General features: G+C 38.6%; 1 protein-coding gene across 2 annotated transcripts in view; it reads left to right on the forward strand.

The window, feature by feature from the left end:
- rbms1a (RNA binding motif, single stranded interacting protein 1a) overlaps positions 1 to 21,315 on the forward strand; it is a 67,802-nt gene that overhangs the window by 11,182 nt on the left and 35,305 nt on the right. For both annotated transcript variants that reach the window (XM_062034938.1, XM_062034949.1), the window contains exons 3-4: positions 575 to 633; positions 16,218 to 16,309. In XM_062034938.1, coding sequence (XP_061890922.1) covers positions 575 to 633; positions 16,218 to 16,309 — 151 coding nt within the window. The remainder of the gene's footprint in view (positions 1 to 574; positions 634 to 16,217; positions 16,310 to 21,315) is intronic.

A 21,315-nucleotide genomic window follows, 5' to 3' on the forward strand; every position in this document is an offset into this window, starting at 1 on the left:
TTTGGGTGACCCCAAACTTTTGAACGGTAGTGTATATGTATACAAGTTTTATATCTTCAGGAAAACGCTGCTGCAATGTTATTGTCATCATCTCTCAGGACAAGTAGATCGAGTCATCCGAGGGAAGAAAATGTGTTCCTAGTCTTGGTATGTAATAAAGAAGGAGTAGAGTGGTCTACAGGATCCTACGTAGATGTGAGCAGTTCTGTGTTGGACGCCATCATCATGAGCGCAGTATTTCCCCACCAGCTTATGGAGGCAGCCATTCAGCCATGAAAGCAGCAGCAGCTGTTTGTGTCCTCGGCGCTTGTTTTGTTTCTCTTCCCCATGCTGTTTGCCAGCACAAAGCAGAAATGAAAGCGCTTTATCGTAGCAACGAGGCCTGAATGGTGATGACAGCTCGCCATTCCCACTGTTTGTGTGTGTGAGAGATTGAAAATATGACTGATCTTTTAAGCCTCGGTTATGTTGAATTGTTTTAGTGTCACCCGGGTATTGTCAATATTGCACACAAATGGCAATTAGGTATGAGTTTCAGGTGGTTGACAATATCTTCTGCATATTGTCTTCACAGGTATGGCAAGATTCAGTCAGCAAAGGCCATTTTGGACAAGACAACCAACAAATGTAAAGGTTGGTAACATATTCATTTATCCGCCACTTATAACAACATACTTTTAAAGGGAAACTTCACTTTTTGGGAATGTTGCCCATCATTCATAATACTTAAGGAAGACAAGAACGTATGTCTTTTCTCTTTTATGCATTCTAAGCTAGCAAAAGTCAACTAACAATGAAGCTATCAGGAGTCACTCGATTCCGCCTATAAAGAGCTCTAAAACATCCAAAAACATGACTAAATTGCTATTTTTCATGCATCATACGCTGTTAACATGTACAGTACGTCACCTTTGTCAACAATACATATACTGTACAGTAGAACCTCCATTTACAAACTTCATTGGTTCCTGGAGGGGGTTTGTAAATGGAAAAGTTTGTATAGTGAAGCAAGTTCTTGTCGTAGAAAAAATGTAGCTTTGACAAAATGTCTTATTTTTGACTGTTTACACTGCAAGACAAAGTGCTTCAAATCAGATGTTTTGGAAATCAGAGTACTTCCTGGTGACTGTTTACACTGCACGTAAAATGTGGCCCCAATGTGACCCGATGTAGCCCCAATGTGACCTGATGTGGCCCTAATGTGGCCCTAATGTGGCCCCAATGTGACCTAATGTAGCCCCAATGTGACCCGATGTGGCCCCAATGTGACCTAATGTAGCCCCAATGTGACCCGATGTGGCCCCAATGTGACCTAATGTAGCCCCAATGTGACCCGATGTGGCCCCAATGTGACCTAATGTAGCCCCAATGTGACCTGATGTGGCCCTAATGTGGCCCTAATGTGGCCCCAATGTAACCTGATATGGGCCCCAATGTGACCTGATGTGGCCCCAATGTGGCCTGATGTGGCCCTAATGTGATCCCAATGCAGCCCCAATGTGACCTGATGTGGCCCCAATAGACAGTTGACAGGTAGAAAACAAAGATGCTAAACTGACAGTTGACATGTAGAAAACAAAGATGCTAAACTGACAGTTGACAGGTAGAAATCAAAGATGCTAAACTGACAGTTGACAGGTAGAAAACAAAGATGCTAAACTGACAGTTGACGGGTAGAAATCAAAGATGCTAAACTGACAGTTGACAGGTAGAAAACAAAGATGCTAAACTGACAGTTGACATGTAGAAAACAAAGATGCTAAACTGACAGTTGACGGGTAGAAATCAAAGATGCTAAACTGACAGTTGACAGGTAGAAAACAAAGATGCTAAACTGACAGTTGACAGGTAGAAAACAAAGATGCTAAACTGACAGTTGACAGGTAGAAAACAAAGATGCTAAACTGACAGTTGACGGGTAGAAAACAAAGATGCTAAACTGACAGTTGACAGGTAGAAAACAAAGATGCTAAACTGACAGTTGACGGGTAGAAAACAAAGATGCTAAACTGACAGTTGACGGGTAGAAAACAAAGATGCTAAACTGACAGTTGACGGGTAGAAAACAAAGATGCTAAACTGACAGTTGACAGGTAGAAAACAAAGATGCTAAACTGACAGTTGACAGGTAGAAAACAAAGATGCTAAACCGACAGTTGACAGGTAGAAAACAAAGATGCTAAACTGACAGTTGATAGGTAGAAAACGAAGATGCTAAACTGACAGTTGACAGGTAGAAAACAAAGATGCTAAACTGACAAGTTGACAGGTAGAAAACAAAGATGCTAAACTGACAGTTGACAGGTAGAAAACAAAGATGCTAAACTGACAAGTTGACAGGTAGAAAACAAAGATGCTAAACTGACAGTTGACGGATAGAAAACAAAGATGCTAAACTGACAGTTGACAGGTAGAAAACAAAGATGCTAAACTGACAGTTGACAGGTAGAAAACAAAGATGCTAAACTGACAGTTGACGGGTAGAAAACAAATATGCTAAACTGACAGTTGACAGGTAGAAAACAAAGATGCTAAACTGACAGTTGACAGGTAGAAAACAAAGATGCTAAACTGACAGTTGACAGGTAGAAAACAAAGATGCTAAACTGACAGTTGACAAGTAGAAAACTAAGATGCTAAACTGACAGTTGACAGGTAGAAAACAAAGATGCTAAACTGACAGTTGACAAGTACAAAACAAAGATGCTAAACTGACAGTTGACAGGTAGAAAACAAAGATGCTAAACTGACAGTTGACAGGTAGAAAACAAAGATGCTAAACTGACAGTTGACAAGTAGAAAACAAAGATGCTAAACTGACAGTTGACAGGTAGAAAACAAAGATGCTAAACTGACAGTTGACGGGTAGAAAACAAATATGCTAAACTGACAGTTGACAGGTAGAAAACAAAGATGCTAAACTGACAGTTGACAGGTAGAAAACAAAGATGCTAAACTGACAGTTGACAGGTAGAAAACAAAGATGCTAAAATGACAGTTGACAAGTAGAAAACTAAGATGCTAAACTGACAGTTGACAGGTAGAAAACAAAGATGCTAAACTGACAGTTGACAAGTACAAAACAAAGATGCTAAACTGACAGTTGACAGGTAGAAAACAAAGATGCTAAACTGACAGTTGACAGGTAGAAAACAAAGATGCTAAACTGACAGTTGACAAGTAGAAAACAAAGATGCTAAACTGACAGTTGACAGGTAGAAAACAAAGATGCTAAACTGACAGTTGACAGGTAGAAAACAAAGATGCTAAACTGACAGTTGACAGGTAGAAAACAAAGATGCTAAACTGACAGTTGACAAGTACAAAACAAAGATGCTAAACTGACAGTTGACAGGTAGAAAACAAAGATGCTAAACTGACAGTTGACAGGTAGAAAACAAAGATGCTAAACTGACAGTTGACGGGTAGAAAACAAAGATGCTAAACTGACAGTTGACAGGTAGAAAACAAAGATGCTAAACTGACAGTTGACAGGTAGAAAACAAAGATGCTAAACTGACAGTTGACAAGTACAAAACAAAGATGCTAAACTGACAGTTGACGGGTAGAAAACAAAGATGCTAAACTGACAGTTGACAGGTAGAAAACAAAGATGCTAAACTGACAGTTGACAAGTAGAAAACTAAGATGCTAAACTGACAGTTGACAGGTAGAAAACAAAGATGCTAAACTGACAGTTGACAAGTACAAAACAAAGATGCTAAACTGAAAGTTGACAGGTAGAAAACAAAGATGCTAAACTGACAGTTGACAGGTAGAAAACAAAGATGCTAAACTGACAGTTGACAAGTAGAAAACAAAGATGCTAAACTGACAGTTGACAGGTAGAAAACAAAGATGCTAAACTGACAGTTGACAGGTAGAAAACAAAGATGCTAAACTGACAGTTGACAGGTAGAAAACAAAGATGCTAAACTGACAGTTGACGGGTAGAAATCAAAGATGCTAAACTGACAGTTGACAGGTAGAAAACAAAGATGCTAAACTGACAGTTGACAGGTAGAAAACAAAGATGCTAAACTGACAGTTGACAGGTAGAAAACAAAGATGCTAAACTGACAGTTGACGGGTAGAAAACAAAGATGCTAAACTGACAGTTGACAGGTAGAAAACAAAGATGCTAAACTGACAGTTGACGGGTAGAAAACAAAGATGCTAAACTGACAGTTGACGGGTAGAAAACAAAGATGCTAAACTGACAGTTGACGGGTAGAAAACAAAGATGCTAAACTGACAGTTGACAGGTAGAAAACAAAGATGCTAAACTGACAGTTGACAGGTAGAAAACAAAGATGCTAAACCGACAGTTGACAGGTAGAAAACAAAGATGCTAAACTGACAGTTGATAGGTAGAAAACGAAGATGCTAAACTGACAGTTGACAGGTAGAAAACAAAGATGCTACACTGACAAGTTGACAGGTAGAAAACAAAGATGCTAAACTGACAGTTGACAGGTAGAAAACAAAGATGCTAAACTGACAAGTTGACAGGTAGAAAACAAAGATGCTAAACTGACAGTTGACGGATAGAAAACAAAGATGCTAAACTGACAGTTGACAGGTAGAAAACAAAGATGCTAAACTGACAGTTGACAGGTAGAAAACAAAGATGCTAAACTGACAGTTGACGGGTAGAAAACAAATATGCTAAACTGACAGTTGACAGGTAGAAAACAAAGATGCTAAACTGACAGTTGACAGGTAGAAAACAAAGATGCTAAACTGACAGTTGACAGGTAGAAAACAAAGATGCTAAACTGACAGTTGACAAGTAGAAAACTAAGATGCTAAACTGACAGTTGACAGGTAGAAAACAAAGATGCTAAACTGACAGTTGACAAGTACAAAACAAAGATGCTAAACTGACAGTTGACAGGTAGAAAACAAAGATGCTAAACTGACAGTTGACAGGTAGAAAACAAAGATGCTAAACTGACAGTTGACAAGTAGAAAACAAAGATGCTAAACTGACAGTTGACAGGTAGAAAACAAAGATGCTAAACTGACAGTTGACGGGTAGAAAACAAATATGCTAAACTGACAGTTGACAGGTAGAAAACAAAGATGCTAAACTGACAGTTGACAGGTAGAAAACAAAGATGCTAAACTGACAGTTGACAGGTAGAAAACAAAGATGCTAAACTGACAGTTGACAAGTAGAAAACTAAGATGCTAAACTGACAGTTGACAGGTAGAAAACAAAGATGCTAAACTGACAGTTGACAAGTACAAAACAAAGATGCTAAACTGACAGTTGACAGGTAGAAAACAAAGATGCTAAACTGACAGTTGACAGGTAGAAAACAAAGATGCTAAACTGACAGTTGACAAGTAGAAAACAAAGATGCTAAACTGACAGTTGACAGGTAGAAAACAAAGATGCTAAACTGACAGTTGACAGGTAGAAAACAAAGATGCTAAACTGACAGTTGACAGGTAGAAAACAAAGATGCTAAACTGACAGTTGACAAGTACAAAACAAAGATGCTAAACTGACAGTTGACAGGTAGAAAACAAAGATGCTAAACTGACAGTTGACAGGTAGAAAACAAAGATGCTAAACTGACAGTTGACGGGTAGAAAACAAAGATGCTAAACTGACAGTTGACAGGTAGAAAACAAAGATGCTAAACTGACAGTTGACAGGTAGAAAACAAAGATGCTAAACTGACAGTTGACAAGTACAAAACAAAGATGCTAAACTGACAGTTGACGGGTAGAAAACAAAGATGCTAAACTGACAGTTGACAGGTAGAAAACAAAGATGCTAAACTGACAGTTGACAAGTAGAAAACTAAGATGCTAAACTGACAGTTGACAGGTAGAAAACAAAGATGCTAAACTGACAGTTGACAAGTACAAAACAAAGATGCTAAACTGACAGTTGACAGGTAGAAAACAAAGATGCTAAACTGACAGTTGACAGGTAGAAAACAAAGATGCTAAACTGACAGTTGACAAGTAGAAAACAAAGATGCTAAACTGACAGTTGACAGGTAGAAAACAAAGATGCTAAACTGACAGTTGACAGGTAGAAAACAAAGATGCTAAACTGACAGTTGACAGGTAGAAAACAAATATGCTAAACTGACAGTTGACAAGTACAAAACAAAGATGCTAAACTGACAGTTGACAGGTAGAAAACAAAGATGCTAAACTGACAGTTGACAGGTAGAAAACAAAGATGCTAAACTGACAGTTGACGGGTAGAAAACAAAGATGCTAAACTGACAGTTGACAGGTAGAAAACAAAGATGCTAAACTGACAGTTGACAGGTAGAAAACAAAGATGCTAAACTGACAGTTGACAGGTAGAAAACAAAGATGCTAAACTGACAGTTGACAAGTACAAAACAAAGATGCTAAACTGACAGTTGACAGGTAGAAAACAAAGATGCTAAACTGACAGTTGACAGGTAGAAAACAAAGATGCTAAACTGACAGTTGACAGGTAGAAAACAAAGATGCTAAACTGACAGTTGACGGGTAGAAAACAAAGATGCTAAACTGACAGTTGACAGGTAGAAAACAAAGATGCTAAACTGACAGTTGACAGGTAGAAAACAAAGATGGTGTTCAGCGTTTTCCTGCTCAAATGAGCGGACTGTTGAAAATAGGAATCGGGGGATTACTTTTCACCAGTAAGATTTAACATTCACGTGCTATCGTATAGCGGTATAGCTCGGTTGGTAGAGTGGCCGTGCCAGCAACTTGAGGGTTCCAGGTTCGATCCCCGCTTCCGCCATCCTAGTCACTGCTGTTGTGTCCTTGGGCAAGACACTTCACCCACCTGCTCCCAGTGCCACCCACACTGCTTTAAATGTAACTTAGATATTGGATTTCACTATGTAAAAGTGCTTTGAGTCACTAGAGAAAAAGCGCTATATAAATATAATTCACTTCACTTCACGTACTATTGGTTGTATTTTGTGAAAAGAATATTAGCACAGAGTTGAGAAGGAGCAAAGATCTTCAATAGTACTAAAATCCTAGCCGCTAGCAAACATTAGTATGACCATAATAGAATTGCTGGTCAATTACATTTAAAAATGTCATACTTGAATAACATAAAGTTGAAATAAATGATGAAGATAAAGATTGTAAAAGCCAACAGTGGTAAAAGTTAGGTCCACAGTACAGATTGTGTGTGTGTGTGTGTGTGTGTGTGTGTGTGGGGGGGGGGGGGGGGGTTGATATATGTTAGCTAAAAAATCAAAAACAAATCTTCTGGGGGAGGATGACGCCCCCTACAGGGGTTTGGTTTACAAACTTTCAGCCCCACCTAAAACAAAATTCACCAGCCGCCACTGATTATGATGCATTCTCATTTTAGGCAAAGTATAAGACAATACTTTCTTAACAGTATAATTGTAACCAGGAATAAGTCTTCAAGTAACAATATTCAAATACTAACATTGTTGGGTAAGACACAATTTTATTCTGAATCCAGTGAAACAGATTGGTGGTTTTAGCTGATATAAATACTTTCAGGTGTTTATACACTACCGTTCAAAAGTTTGGGGTCACATGTAAATGTCCTTATTTTTGAAGGAAAAGCACTGTACTTTTCAATGAAGATAACTTGAAACTAGTCTTAACTTTAAAGAAATACACTCTATACATTGCTAATGTGGTAAATGACTATTCTAGCTGCAAATGTCTGCTTTTTGGTGCAATATCTACATAGGTGTATAGAGGCCCATTTCCAGCAACTATCACTCCAGTGTTCTAATGGTACAATGTGTTTGCTCATTGGCTCAGAAGGCTAATTGATGATTAGAAAACCCTTGTGCAATCATGTTCACACATCTGAAAACACTTTAGCTCGTTACAGAAGCTACAAAACTGACCTTCCTTTGAGCAGATTGAGTTTCTGGAGCATCACATTTGTGGGGTCAATTAAACGCTCAAAATGGCCAGAAAAAGAGAACTTTCATCTGAAACTCGACAGTCTATTCTTGTTCTTAGAAATGAAGGCTATTCCACAAAATTGTTTGGGTGACCCCAAACTTTTGAACGGTAGTGTATTTATGTTTATGTTGAAGTATTTGGCAGACGCTTTTATCCCAAGCGACATACATAAAAGATACATATAAAACAATCAGTGTAAACATGATCATTTAAGGGAAGAATGTAATACAACATATCAATACAAAGTGTCAAGACAGAATAAACTCTCTGCTGCTGCAGCAACAGAGATACAGTCTATAGATATATAGATATCTAATGTATTCATACATTGTTTATGTAGCATGTATATATAAGCTAATCATATTGTTTCTTCAACTTCAAAATAGCTGAACGTTTTTTCCCCTTCTCTGGGATTATATTCCCAGTTTTGATCTGGGACGTCTGGTCACTTATAGCATATAAGAATATTCTATTACTCTTAAGCAAACTATGAATAATAAAACATGTGTCCTTCATCATAGCTACACGTATGACAAAAAAGGGGGTGAAAAATCAGTGTTATTCAGTGAGGTAAGATGAATTAAATGTTCATTGCTCCTGCCAAATGAATTGCACTGAGTGGAGCGGATCACCACTCCAAGATGGCGGCCCCGCGTCTTGTCAGCGGCGGTAGGCAGTACCCTTAGAACATGTCTATGGTCCTCCTGCCAACACACACACACACACACTTGAGTTTAAAAACCAGGGGCCGTACTTATCAAGCTTCTTAGAGTGCCATTTTACACTTAAGTCCTGAGAATTTGCGAAATTTAGTCCTACTCTCAAACTTAAGAATAAAAGCTTTTTATCAACGTTCTTAAGTCTAAGAATCACTCCTACTCTCCACGATATTTAAGAGACCTTCAGAGGTGTCTTAAGTGGTTAGGAGTTGCCAGCAGGGGATGGCACTGAGGCGAGAGAGACGTGCGCGAACGTTCAGGGAACGGAACAATGTTTTTTTTTTTTTGATGACGAGCAGCTGATCAAACGGTATCGTTTAGACAGAGCGGATATTATTTTTGTCACAGATTTAATACTTTTTGATTCCTTGTTGATTTCTGCATGTGGCTGCAGTGGGCTGGTATATATAGAGCCACCCACACCAGTTTCAAATTAGTTGCCTAATTAATGAATTGGAAAGAAAATGTTATGACAGTAGCGTATGTGTGTGGCCGTGAGGTGAGTGACGTCAGTGAGTGTGTGGGCGAGAGAAGAGAGGGAGCGGTAGCGTGAGTGCCGGCGGGGACTAGTTTGTTTTGTATTATTTTGTAGTTTATTGTCAAAATATACACTCCCATTGTCCACTTAAATATTTCCAAGATATTTCTTTATTCTTAGACAACGGATTCCCTTCCGTGATTGGTCATTTCTATGGACAAAGAAATGACGTCACCTAAAATTGCGTTTACGGCACATAGTAATGTCGTAATTCAGCTCTGAGTGTGACACTTAAGATTCAGTCCTACACTTCGCTGAAAGTGTGAGTAAGACGCTTGATAACTAACTTTTAAGTGCAGCTTTCAGCCAAGAATTTATTTACTCTTAAGTCAACTCTTAGCAGACTTCTTAGGAGTAATTCTAAGAAGCTTGATAAGTACGGCCCCAGGTCACTACATCGATTAGGAACGAAACATAAAATCCACTTTACCTCGTTGTTTCATCTTTTGGGTGTGCAGTGAAAGGGAGGAGGCGATGTTGACAACGCTGTGGATACGCTTCCTGATTGCCTCGAACCACACACTGCTTTTCCAATCATTACTTTGGACTCTTATTGATCGAGCAAAACTAGAAACGATGCTAAAAAGCACTTAAAAAGCACACAAAGTAGCACTTAGCACAGTAGATGACCACAGCGCTGCTGGGCTTATCGATCGATCGGCCCCGCCCACAATGGATGTGCTGCTGGCCACAAAATGGCTGCCCTGCAGGCACACAACGGCTTGGTGAGGCGCTCGTACGCTAAAAAGCATATTTTTACACGATCTGTGGTTTGTAAATCGAAAGGTTTTCAAGTTAAACTCTTGTTAGATGAACAAGTGCTAATATGCCAACGTTTTCACGCTTTCCATGTAACCACTTGGATGGCACTTTAGGTTAGTCACGTGTGTTCACATCTTCTACATTGTCTGGATTTGCAGCCACACACACACAACCCACTTTGATTTTTCCTAACGCCTCATCTTAACTCCGAGTGACAGCTGACATGTGTTCCACTGCCACTCGGTCATTCTGACAACTTGGGGCAGCAACAGCTTGACTCCGATTGGCTGCCGTATCGGACTTTTCCGCCATGTTTGTTGGAGGTAATCGCTGTAATCGTCCTGAAATAAAATGGCCAGCCATAACTATACTCCAGCATAGCAAACAATGCCAGCATGATTAATAAATAATACAGCAGCTCCGTCCGCCTGTTAGTGGATTTTCTTGTTATGCAAAATAATGAATGCCTGTTTAGTTTCTAAGTTATTCATGGTATGCAAACACATTGTTTGGTCTTTCATTCAGAAATAAATAAAGGAGTTTTGTGCCAAATACTGCACCTTGAAGTGCTGACCATCTCTTGTAACCCACAGTGAATTATATAACGTCCCACGGCACGTTCTAAAAATACTATGACAACAAAATATATAAAAAAGTGAAATAAAGGCGCAAACAGGTGAAATGTAACGAGAAAAAGTGACTATGTTGACTCTAATTACACAAAGCTGCCACCTTTTTTCCCTTAAAACTGTCATTGCTCAAAAAATATTATCCATGCATCCATCCATTTTTTACCGCTTGTCCCTTTTGGGGTAATGCATCCAAATCAATGTCGTTATGAATTATTGACATATTCAAGGCTCTAATTATTTCACATCAAATAATCCAAAAATATGTCATGTTTGGTGTGTTTGCCATAAAAAAAAAGTTTTCTATAACAAAAAGTGGATAAAACAAACAAAAAAACATTTTAAAAAAAATACTAGCAACTTATAGTCATCACAAATATTTAAAGTTGAGCTAGAGATTTAAGCGTTGAAAGTAAAAAAAATAAAAATGAATTACTTATTTTTACAATTTCATGAGTTGGGCCCTTTTTGATCCCTTAGAATTTTAGTGGGATTTTTGTTCTTAAAACATTCATTGCTGAAAAAATAATAATGCATCAAAATCAATGTTGTTATGAATTATTGACCTTTTCAAGGCTCCGGTTACTTCACATCAAATATTACACTTTGAAATATTTTGGGGAGAAAATATGTCATATTTCTGCGATGAGGTAGCGACTTGTCCAGGGTGTACCCCGCCTTCCGCCCGATTGTACTTGAGATAGGCTCCAGCGACCCCCAAAGGGATAAGCGGTAGAAAATGGATGGATGGAATATGTCATGTTTTGTGTGTTTGCCATAAAAAAACAAAGTTTTCTATGACAAAAAGGGAATAAAACAAACAAAAATACCCATAAAAATAATTTTAAAAAGTTATAGTCACCAGATTAGACGGGGACGGCGTGGCACAGTTGGGAGAGGGGCCATGCCAGCAACCTGAGGGTTCCTGGTTCGATCCCCAGCTTCTACCAATCTAGTCACGTCCGTTGTGTCCTTGAGCAAGACACTTCACCCTTGCTCCTGATGGTTCGTGGTTAGGGCTCTGCATGGCAGCTCCCGCCATCAGTGTGTGAATGTGTGAATGTGGAAATAGTGTCAAAGCGCTTTGAGTACCTTGAAGGTAGAAAAGCTATACAAGTATAACCTATTTACCATTTAGATCTGAAGTTGAGCTAGAGATTTAACATTGAAAGTAAAAAAAAATTTTTAAAAAAAGGAATTACTTATTTTTAACACTTTTTTCAGTCGAGCCCTAAGAATTTTAGTGGGATTTTATTTTTAAAAACTGTCATTGCTCAAGAAATAATAATGCATCAAAATCAATGTTGTTATGAATTATTGACATATTCAAGGCTCCAATTACTTCACATCAAATATTACACTTTGAAATACTTTTTGGAGAAATATGTCATGTTTTTTGTGTTTGCCATAAAAAAACAAAGTTTTCTATGACAAAAAGGGAATAAAACAAACAAAAATACCCATAAAAATAATAAAAAGTTATAATCAACACATCTGAAGTTGATCTAGAGATTTAAGCATTGAAAGTAAAAAAAAAAAAAAAAGGAATTACTTATTTTTAACACTTTTTTGAGTCAGGCCCTTTTTTAACCCTAAGAATTTGAGTGGGATTTTATTTTTCTAAAACTGTCATTGCAAGGCTCCAATTACTTCACATCAAATATTACAATTTTCAATATTTTTGGGAGTAATTATGTCATGTTTTGTGTGTTTGCCATAAAAAAAACAAAGTTTTCTATGACGCAAAGGGAATAAAACAAACAAAAATACCCATTCCAAAAATAAGTTATAATTAACAGATCTGAAGTTGATCTAGAGATTTAAGCGTTGAAAGTAAAAAAAAAAAGAATTACTTATTTTTACAATTTTATGAATTGGGCCCTTTTTGATCCCTAATAATTGTAGTGGGATTTTTGTTAAAAAAATAATAATGCATCAAAATCAATGTTGTTATAAATGATTGACCTATTTAAGACTCTAAATACTTCACAACAAATATTACACTTTGAAATATTTTTGGGAGAAAATATGTCATGTTTTGTGTGTTTGCCATAAAAACACAACGTTTTCTATGACACAAAGGGAATAAAACAAAGAAAAATACCCATAAAAATAATAAAAAGTTATAATCAACAGATCTGAAGTTGATCTAGAGATTTAAGCATTGAAAGTAAAAAAAAAAAAAAATATGTATGCCTTATTTTTAACACTCTTTTTGAGTCGGGCCCTTTTTGATCCCTAAGAATTTTTGTGGGATTTTATTTTTTTAAATTGTCATTGCTCAAAAAATAATAATGCATCAAAATCAATGTTGTTATGAATTATTGACATATTCAAGGCTCCAATTACTTCACATCAAATATTACACTTTGAAATACTTTTTGGAGAAATATGTCATGTTTTTTGTGTTTGCCATAAAAAAACAAAGTTTTCTATGACAAAAAGGGAATAAAACAAACAAAAATACCCATAAAAATAATAAAAAGTTATAATCAACAGATCTGAAGTTGATCTAGAGATTTAAGCATTGAAAGTAAAAAAAAAAAAAAGGAATTACTTATTTTTAACACTTTTTTGAGTCAGGCCCTTTTTTAACTCGAAGAATTTGAGTGGGATTTTATTTTTCTAAAACTGTCATTGCAAGGCTCCAATTACTTCACATCAAATATTACAATTTTCAATATTTTTGGGAGTAATTATGTCATGTTTTGTGTGTTTGCCATAAAAAAAACAAAGTTTTCTATGACGCAAAGGGAATAAAACAAACAAAAATACCCATTCCAAAAATAAGTTATAATTAACAGATCTGAAGTTGATCTAGAGATTTAAGCGTTGAAAGTAAAAAAAAAATGAATTACTTATTTTTACAATTTTATGAATTGGGCCCTTTTTGATCCCTAATAATTGTAGTGGGATTTTTGTTAAAAAAAAAAATAATGCATCAAAATCAATGTTGTTATAAATGATTGACCTATTTAAGACTCTAAATACTTCACAACAAATATTACACTTTGAAATATTTTTGGGAGAAAATATGTCATGTTTTGTGTGTTTGCCATAAAAACACAACGTTTTCTATGACACAAAGGGAATAAAACAAAGAAAAATACCCATAAAAATAATAAAAAGTTATAATCAACAGATCTGAAGTTGATCTAGAGATTTAAGCATTGAAAGTAAAAAAAAAAAAAATATGTATGCCTTATTTTTAACACTCTTTTTGAGTCGGGCCCTTTTTGATCCCTAAGAATTTTTGTGGGATTTTATTTTTTTAAATTGTCATTGCTCAAAAAATAATAATGCATCAAAATCAATGTTGTTATGAATTATTGACATATTCAAGGCTCCAATTACTTCACATCAAATATTACACTTTGAAATACTTTTTGGAGAAATATGTCATGTTTTTTGTGTTTGCCATAAAAAAACAAAGTTTTCTATGACAAAAAGGGAATAAAACAAACAAAAATACCCATAAAAATAATAAAAAGTTATAATCAACAGATCTGAAGTTGATCTAGAGATTTAAGCATTGAAAGTAAAAAAAAAAAAAAAGGAATTACTTATTTTTAACACTTTTTTGAGTCAGGCCCTTTTTTAACTCTAAGAATTTGAGTGGGATTTTATTTTTCTAAAACTGTCATTGCAAGGCTCCAATTACTTCACATCAAATATTACACTTTTCAATATTTTTGGGAGTAATTATGTCATGTTTGGTGTGTTTGCCATAAAAAAACCAAAGTTTTCTATGACGCAAAGGGAATAAAACAAACAAAAATACCCATTCAAAAAATAAGTTATAATTAACAGATCTGAAGTTGATCTAGAGATTTAAGCGTTGAAAGTAAAAAAAAAAAAAGAATTACTTATTTTTACAATTTTATGAATTGGGCCCTTTTTGATCCCTAATAATTGTAGTGGGATTTTTGTTCTTAAAACTGTCATTGTTAAAAAAAAAATAATGCATCAAAATCAATGTTGTTATAAATGATTGACCTATTTAAGACTCTAAATACTTCACATCAAATATTACACTTTGAAATATTTTTGGGAGAAAATGTTTTGTGTGTTTGCCATAAACACACAACGTTTTCTATGACACAAAGGGAATTAAACAAAGAAAAATACCCATAAAAATAATAAAAAGTTATAATCAACAGATCTGAAGTTGATCTAGAGATTTAAGCATTGAAAGTAAAATAAAATAAAATATGTATGCCTTATTTTTAACACTCTTTTTGAGTCGGGCCCTTTTTGATCCCTAAGAATTTTTGTGGGATTTTATTTTTTAAAACTGTCATTGCTCAAAAAATAATAATAAATCAAAATCAATGTTCAAATATTCCACATTGAACATTTTTTGGGGGGTAAATATTGCATATTTTGTGTTTTTGCCATTAAAAAACAGGGTTTTCTTTGACAAAAAGGGCATGAACCTAAAAATTGAAACAAGTAAGACTTTATATTGACAGATTGATCTGAAGTTGATCTAGAAGAAAAAGTATATATATATATGACTTAATTCTAACATGTTTATGACTGATCTAGAATAAAAAGTATATATATATATATATATATATATATATATATATATATATATATATATATATATATATATATATATATATATATATATATATATGTATGTGTGGGAAAAAAAGTCACAAGACTATTTCATCTCTACAGGCCTGTTTCATGAGGGGTTTTCCTCAATCGTCAGGAGATTTTAATGGAAGCATTCACATACCATGGTTTATATAGGGCACAGAGCGGGTGGGTACAGGCAGGCGTGGGGGCGTGGTTAATGACTCATGTGTTACCTAGGAGGTGTTTCCTTCTGTGACGGCATGCTGATACAATTTCGCTGCGCTTGTTGAGGGATGACAAGTCTGGACGGTATATGATAAACAGTTTCTCTTTTAAGCATAGGTTGCATCTTTTATTACCACTGTTGTAAGGTGTGCTGTCATTAACCACGCCCCCACGCCTGCCTGTACCCACCCGCTCTGTGCCCTATATAAACCATGGTATGTGAATGCTTCCATTAAAATTTGATTTTTTTCCCACACATACATATTACACTCTACCACGGTATCGAGCACTATTTTTTTTTTTGTTGATAATCTAATTAAGACATATATATATATATATATATATATATATATATATATATATATATATATATATATATATATAGGGACGGCGTGGCGAAGTTGGTAGAGTGGCCGTGCCAGCGATCGGAGTGTTGCTGGTTACTGGGGTTCAATCCCCACCTTCTACCATCCTAGTCACGTCCGTTGTGTCCTTGGGCAAGACACTTCACCCTTGCTCCTGATGGCTGCTGGTTAGCGCCTTGCATGGCAGCTCCCGCCATCAGTGTGTGAATGTGTGTGTGAAAGTGGAAATAGTGTCAAAGCGCTTTGAGTACCTTGAAGGTAGAAAAGCACTATACAAGTATAACCCATTTATCATTTATTTGATATATATATGACTTCATTCTAACATTCTTATGACTGAAACCCTTCAGGGTCCCTGGGGAGCCCGAAAGGTTAAAAAAAATAAATAATTGTGTTGGTTTTGAAAATGAAAAATCATAAATTGGACCCCCCTGATGTAAACACTCTCTGCCAACTGCAGGTTACGGCTTTGTGGACTTTGACAGCCCAGCAGCTGCTCTGAAGGCCGTCCATGCTCTGAAGACCAGCGGCATCCAGGCCCAGATGGCCAAGGTGAGGCCTGTGTTTGTGCACACCTGTTCACTACATGTGTGTGTTTGTGCACACCTGTTCACTACATGTGTGTGTTTGTGCACACCTGTTCACTACATGTGTGTGTTTGTGCACGTCTGTTCACTACATGTGTGTGTTTGTGCACACCTGTTCACTACATGTGTGTTCACTACATGTGTGTGTTTGATGAACGTGTGGTATGTGTTTGTGCACGCGTGTTCACTACATGTTTGTTCACTACATGTGTGTTGACTACATGTGTGTTCACTACATGCATGTTGACTACATGTGTGTGTTTGATGACCGTGTGGTATGTGTTTGTGCACATGTGTTGACTACATGTGTGTTGACTACATGCATGTTGACTACACGTGTGTTGACTACATGCGTGTTCACTACATGTGTGTTGACTACATGTGTGTGTTTGATGACCGTGTGGTATGTGTTTGTGCACGTGTGTTGACTACATGTGTGTTGACTACATGCGTGTTGACTACATGTGTGTTGACTACATGCGTGTTGACTACATGTATGTTGACTACATGTGTGTTGACTACATGTGTGTTGACTACATGTATGTTGACTACATGTGTGTTGACTACACGTGTGTTGACTACATGTGTGTTGACTACATGTGTGTTGACTCCATGTGTGTTGACTACATGTGTGTTGACTACATGTGTGTTGACTACATGCGTGTTGACTACATGTGTGTTGACTACATGTGTGTTGACTACATGTGTGTTGACTACATGCGTGTTGACTACATGTGTGTTGACTACATGTGTGCACTACGTGCGTGTTGACTACATGCGTGTTGACTACATGCGTGTTGACTACATGCGTGTTGACTACATGTGTGTTGACTACATGTGTGTTGACTACATGCGTGTTGACTACATGCGTGTTGACTACATGCGTGTTGACTACATGTGTGTTGACTACATGTGTGTTGACTACATGCGTGTTGACTACATGCGTGTTGACTACATGCGTGTTGACTACATGTGTGTTGACTACATGCGTGTTGACTACATGTGTGTTGACTACATGTGTGTTGACTACATGTGTGTTGACTACATGTGTGTTGACTACATGTGTGTTCACTACATGCGTGTTGACTACATGCGTGTTGACTACATGTGTGTTGACTACATGTGTGTTCACTACATGCGTGTTGACTACATGCGTGTTGACTACATGCGTGTTGACTACATGTGTGTTGACTACATGTGTGCACTACATGCGTGTTGACTACATGCGTGTTGACTACATGCGTGTTGACTACATGTGTGTTGACTACATGCGTGTTGACTACATGCGTGTTGACTACATGTGTGTTGACTACATGTGTGTTGACTACATGTGTGTTGACTACATGCGTGTTGACTACATGCGTGTTGACTACATGTGTGTTGACCCCATGTGTGTGTTTGATGAAGGTGTGCGTCACACGATGACATGACACTGGTCACATGACCTGCGCTGACAAGCTGTTCTTCCCGTGACCTCATTTACTTTGAGTGTAGAAGCAGATGTCACGTCTGCCTCTGCCAAGTCACCTGCCACTCATGTCCAATAGTGTTCATGAGAAAATATGATGTGGAGCAAAACCAACATCTTCTCTCATCAGCACCTCCTACTATCACATTGTCTCCTCCACACTTCCTGTTCTTTCACTTGTGTCCAAAGTAGGGTTGTACAGTATACCGGTACTAGTAAAGCGTTGCGGTACTAACGAATCAAAAACGGTCCTATACTCTGTTTGAAAAGTACCGCTTCCCCGCCTGTTTTTTAATTAACGGCCATGACAATGCGCCGCTGTCAACAATGGGACATTTTTGGTTTTAGCAGCAGAGGAGCATGTTGGGCAGCGCACACACACAGAGTACTTACAAGCAGACACAGTGTGTAGACAGAAAAGGGAAAATGGACGCATTTTTGGTGTAAAAAGTAAAGATAAAGGTGAAGTTATAACACTGTGCTTTAAAACATGGCTCGCTAGCTAGCGGCTAACATCCATCCGCAGTCGGCAAGGTTTTAGCTACTTCTAAATCACTAATCCTGGTCTCCATGGCGACAAATAAAGTAAGTTTGTTCCACGTAGCATTATCACTGCAGAAAGAGGAATAGCTAAACATGCTTCACTACACACCGTAGGAGGCTACAATAGCTCACCGCTAACACGCTAACAAAAGCTAGCGCTCCTCAATGTAAACAAATGCCATGGGTGGATCTACACCTGACATCCACTGTAATGATACCAAGTACAAGAGAGTATCTAGTTGATACTACTTTGATTACATGGATATTTTTTATCATCACAAAATCTTTTTTCCTTTTTAAAAACATCATATTATGTTTATAAAGTCAGTAAATACGTGCCTGGACACATGAGGACTTTGAATATGACCGATGTATGATCCTGTAACTACTTGGTATCAGATCCATACCTAAATGTGTGGTATCATCCAAAACTAATGTAAACCAGACGGCTTGGAAACGATTCTGGACCACCATCCGCCGCCTCAGGAATGGGAAGCAGTGCACTATCAACACCGTGTATGGTGAGGATGGTGTGCTGCTGACCTCGACTGCGGATGTTGTGGATCGGTGGAGGGAATACTTCTAAGACCTCCTCAATCCTACCAACACGTCTTCCTATGAGGAAGCAGTGCCTGGGGAATCTGTGGTGGCCTCTCCTATTTCTGGGGCTGAGGTTGCCGAGGTAGTTAAAAAGCTCCTCGGTGGCAAGGCCCCGGGGGTGGATGAGATCCGCCCAGAGTTCCTTAAGGCTCTGGATGCTGTGGGGCTGTCTTAGTTGACAAGACTCTGCAACATCGCGTGGACATCGGGGGCGCTATCTCTGGATTGGCAATCAGGGGTGGTGGTTCCTCTCTTTAAGATGGGGAACCGTAGGGTGTGTTCCAACTATCATGGGATCACACTCCTCAGCCTTCCCGGTAAGGTCTATTCAGGTGTACTGGAGAGGAGGCTACGCCGGATAGTCCAACTTCGGATTCAGGAGGAACAGTGTGGTTTTCGTTCTGGTCGTGGAACTGCGGACCAGCTCTATACTCTCGGCAGGGTCCTTGAGGGTGTATGGGAGTTTGCCCAACCAGTCTACATGTGCTTTGTGGACTTGGAGAAGGCATTCGACCGTGAAGTCCTGTGGGGAGTGCTCAGAGAGTATGGGGTAAAGGACTGTCTGATTGTGGCGGTCCGCTCCCTGTATGATCAGTGTCAGAGCTTGGTCCGCATTGCCGGCAGTAAGTCGGACCAGTTTCCAGTGAGGGTTGGACTCCGCCAAGGCTGCCCTTTGTCACCGATTCTGTTCATAACTTTTATGGACAGAATTTCTAGGCGCAGTCAGGGCGTTAAGGGTATCTGGTTTGGTGGCTGCAGGATTAGGTCTCTGCTTTTTGCAGATGATGTGGTCCTGATGGCTTCAACTGGCCAAGATCTTCAGCTCTCACTGGATCGGTTCGCAGCCGATTGTGAAGCGACTGGGATGGGAATCAGTACCTCCAAGTCTGAGTCCATGGTTCTTGCCCGGAAAAGGGTGGAGAGCCATCTCCGGGAGTTCAAGTACCTCGGAGTCTTGTTCACGAGTGAGGGAAGAGTGGATGGTGAGATCGACAGGTGAATCGGTGCGGCGTCTTCAGTAATGCGGACGCTGTATCGATCCGTTGTGGTGAAGAAGGAGCTGAGCCGGAAGGCAAAGCTCTGAATTTACCGGTCGATCTACGTTCCCATCCTCACCTATGGTCATGAGCTTTGGGTTATGACCGAAAGGACAAGATCACGGGTATAAGCGGCCGAAATGAGTTTCCTCCGCCGGGTGGCGGGGCTCTCCCTTAGAGATAGGGTGAGAAGCTCAAAGTAAAGCTGCTGCTCCTCCACATGGAGAGGAGCCAGATGAGGTGGTTCGGGCATCTGGTCAGGATGCCACCCGAACGCCTCCCTAGGGAGGTGTTTAGGGCATGTCCGACTGGTAGGAGGCCACGGGGAAGACCCAGGAAACGTTGGGAAGACTATGTCTCCCGGCTGGCCTGGGAACGCCTCGGGATTCTCCGGGAGGAGCTGGACCAAGTAGCTGGGGAGAGGGAAGTCTGGGCTTCTCTGCTTAGGCCGCTGCCCCCGCGACCCGACTTCGGATAAGCGGAAGAAGATGGATGGATGGATGGATACATTTTTTAGCAATTATTTTTTTTACACTCAATTTTTCGACACTAAATTTTTAAAAACTTTAGTTATACATTGAATATTTTTACACTGATTTTTTTTTCAAATGAAATTGTCTGCATAATTTGATGAGTGTCAAAAAAGGCACAAATAGCCTCCATGAGAAGAGTAGCAGCACATGGTCATGCTGCTGCGTGATGAAGTCTGAGTCATCCGTGCTTTTCTCACACAGTTTAGGACACTTTGAAGGTGTTGATAGCAGACCAGAGCTCATTAGTGAAAGGTTGCTCTCCGTAGACCTGATGGGGAACAAACATGGTGGCTGTAGCTTAGCTACGCTGCTCTCAGGGAGCAGAGAGCTGCTGCAGTGCAGATGATTGTGTTGTGTACGCACTCATGTGATACTTCTTACTGTCGCCACATGTCTGCCTGACTAAACACTGCACATGACCATTTGTGCATCTTGTTACTGACTAAACACTGCACATGACCATTTGTGCATCTTGTTACTGACTAAATGGAATCATCTTGCTCATATTGGCCCTACATCAAATATGCACACATGTTGGACTGTGATTATCTTTGGGAACTTACCCGTTCCATCCCATTCCTGGGGTGACGATACCATTCTGAATCCATTCTTTATTCATTGTATTTTTCAGCACTTAATTATTTTACACTGTTTTTTTTTTTTTTTACACTATTTTACACATCGATCCATTGCTTTAGTCTCAATTCACCGAAAGTGAGTCTTGCTTTTTGAAGCAGCAAATTTTTCGACTTTGAATTTTTTTTACACTGAATTCTTCTGCACTGAATTT

This window comes from Entelurus aequoreus, linkage group LG02 (genome assembly GCF_033978785.1).
Source record: "Entelurus aequoreus isolate RoL-2023_Sb linkage group LG02, RoL_Eaeq_v1.1, whole genome shotgun sequence".
Lineage (NCBI taxonomy): Eukaryota > Metazoa > Chordata > Actinopteri > Syngnathiformes > Syngnathidae > Entelurus > Entelurus aequoreus.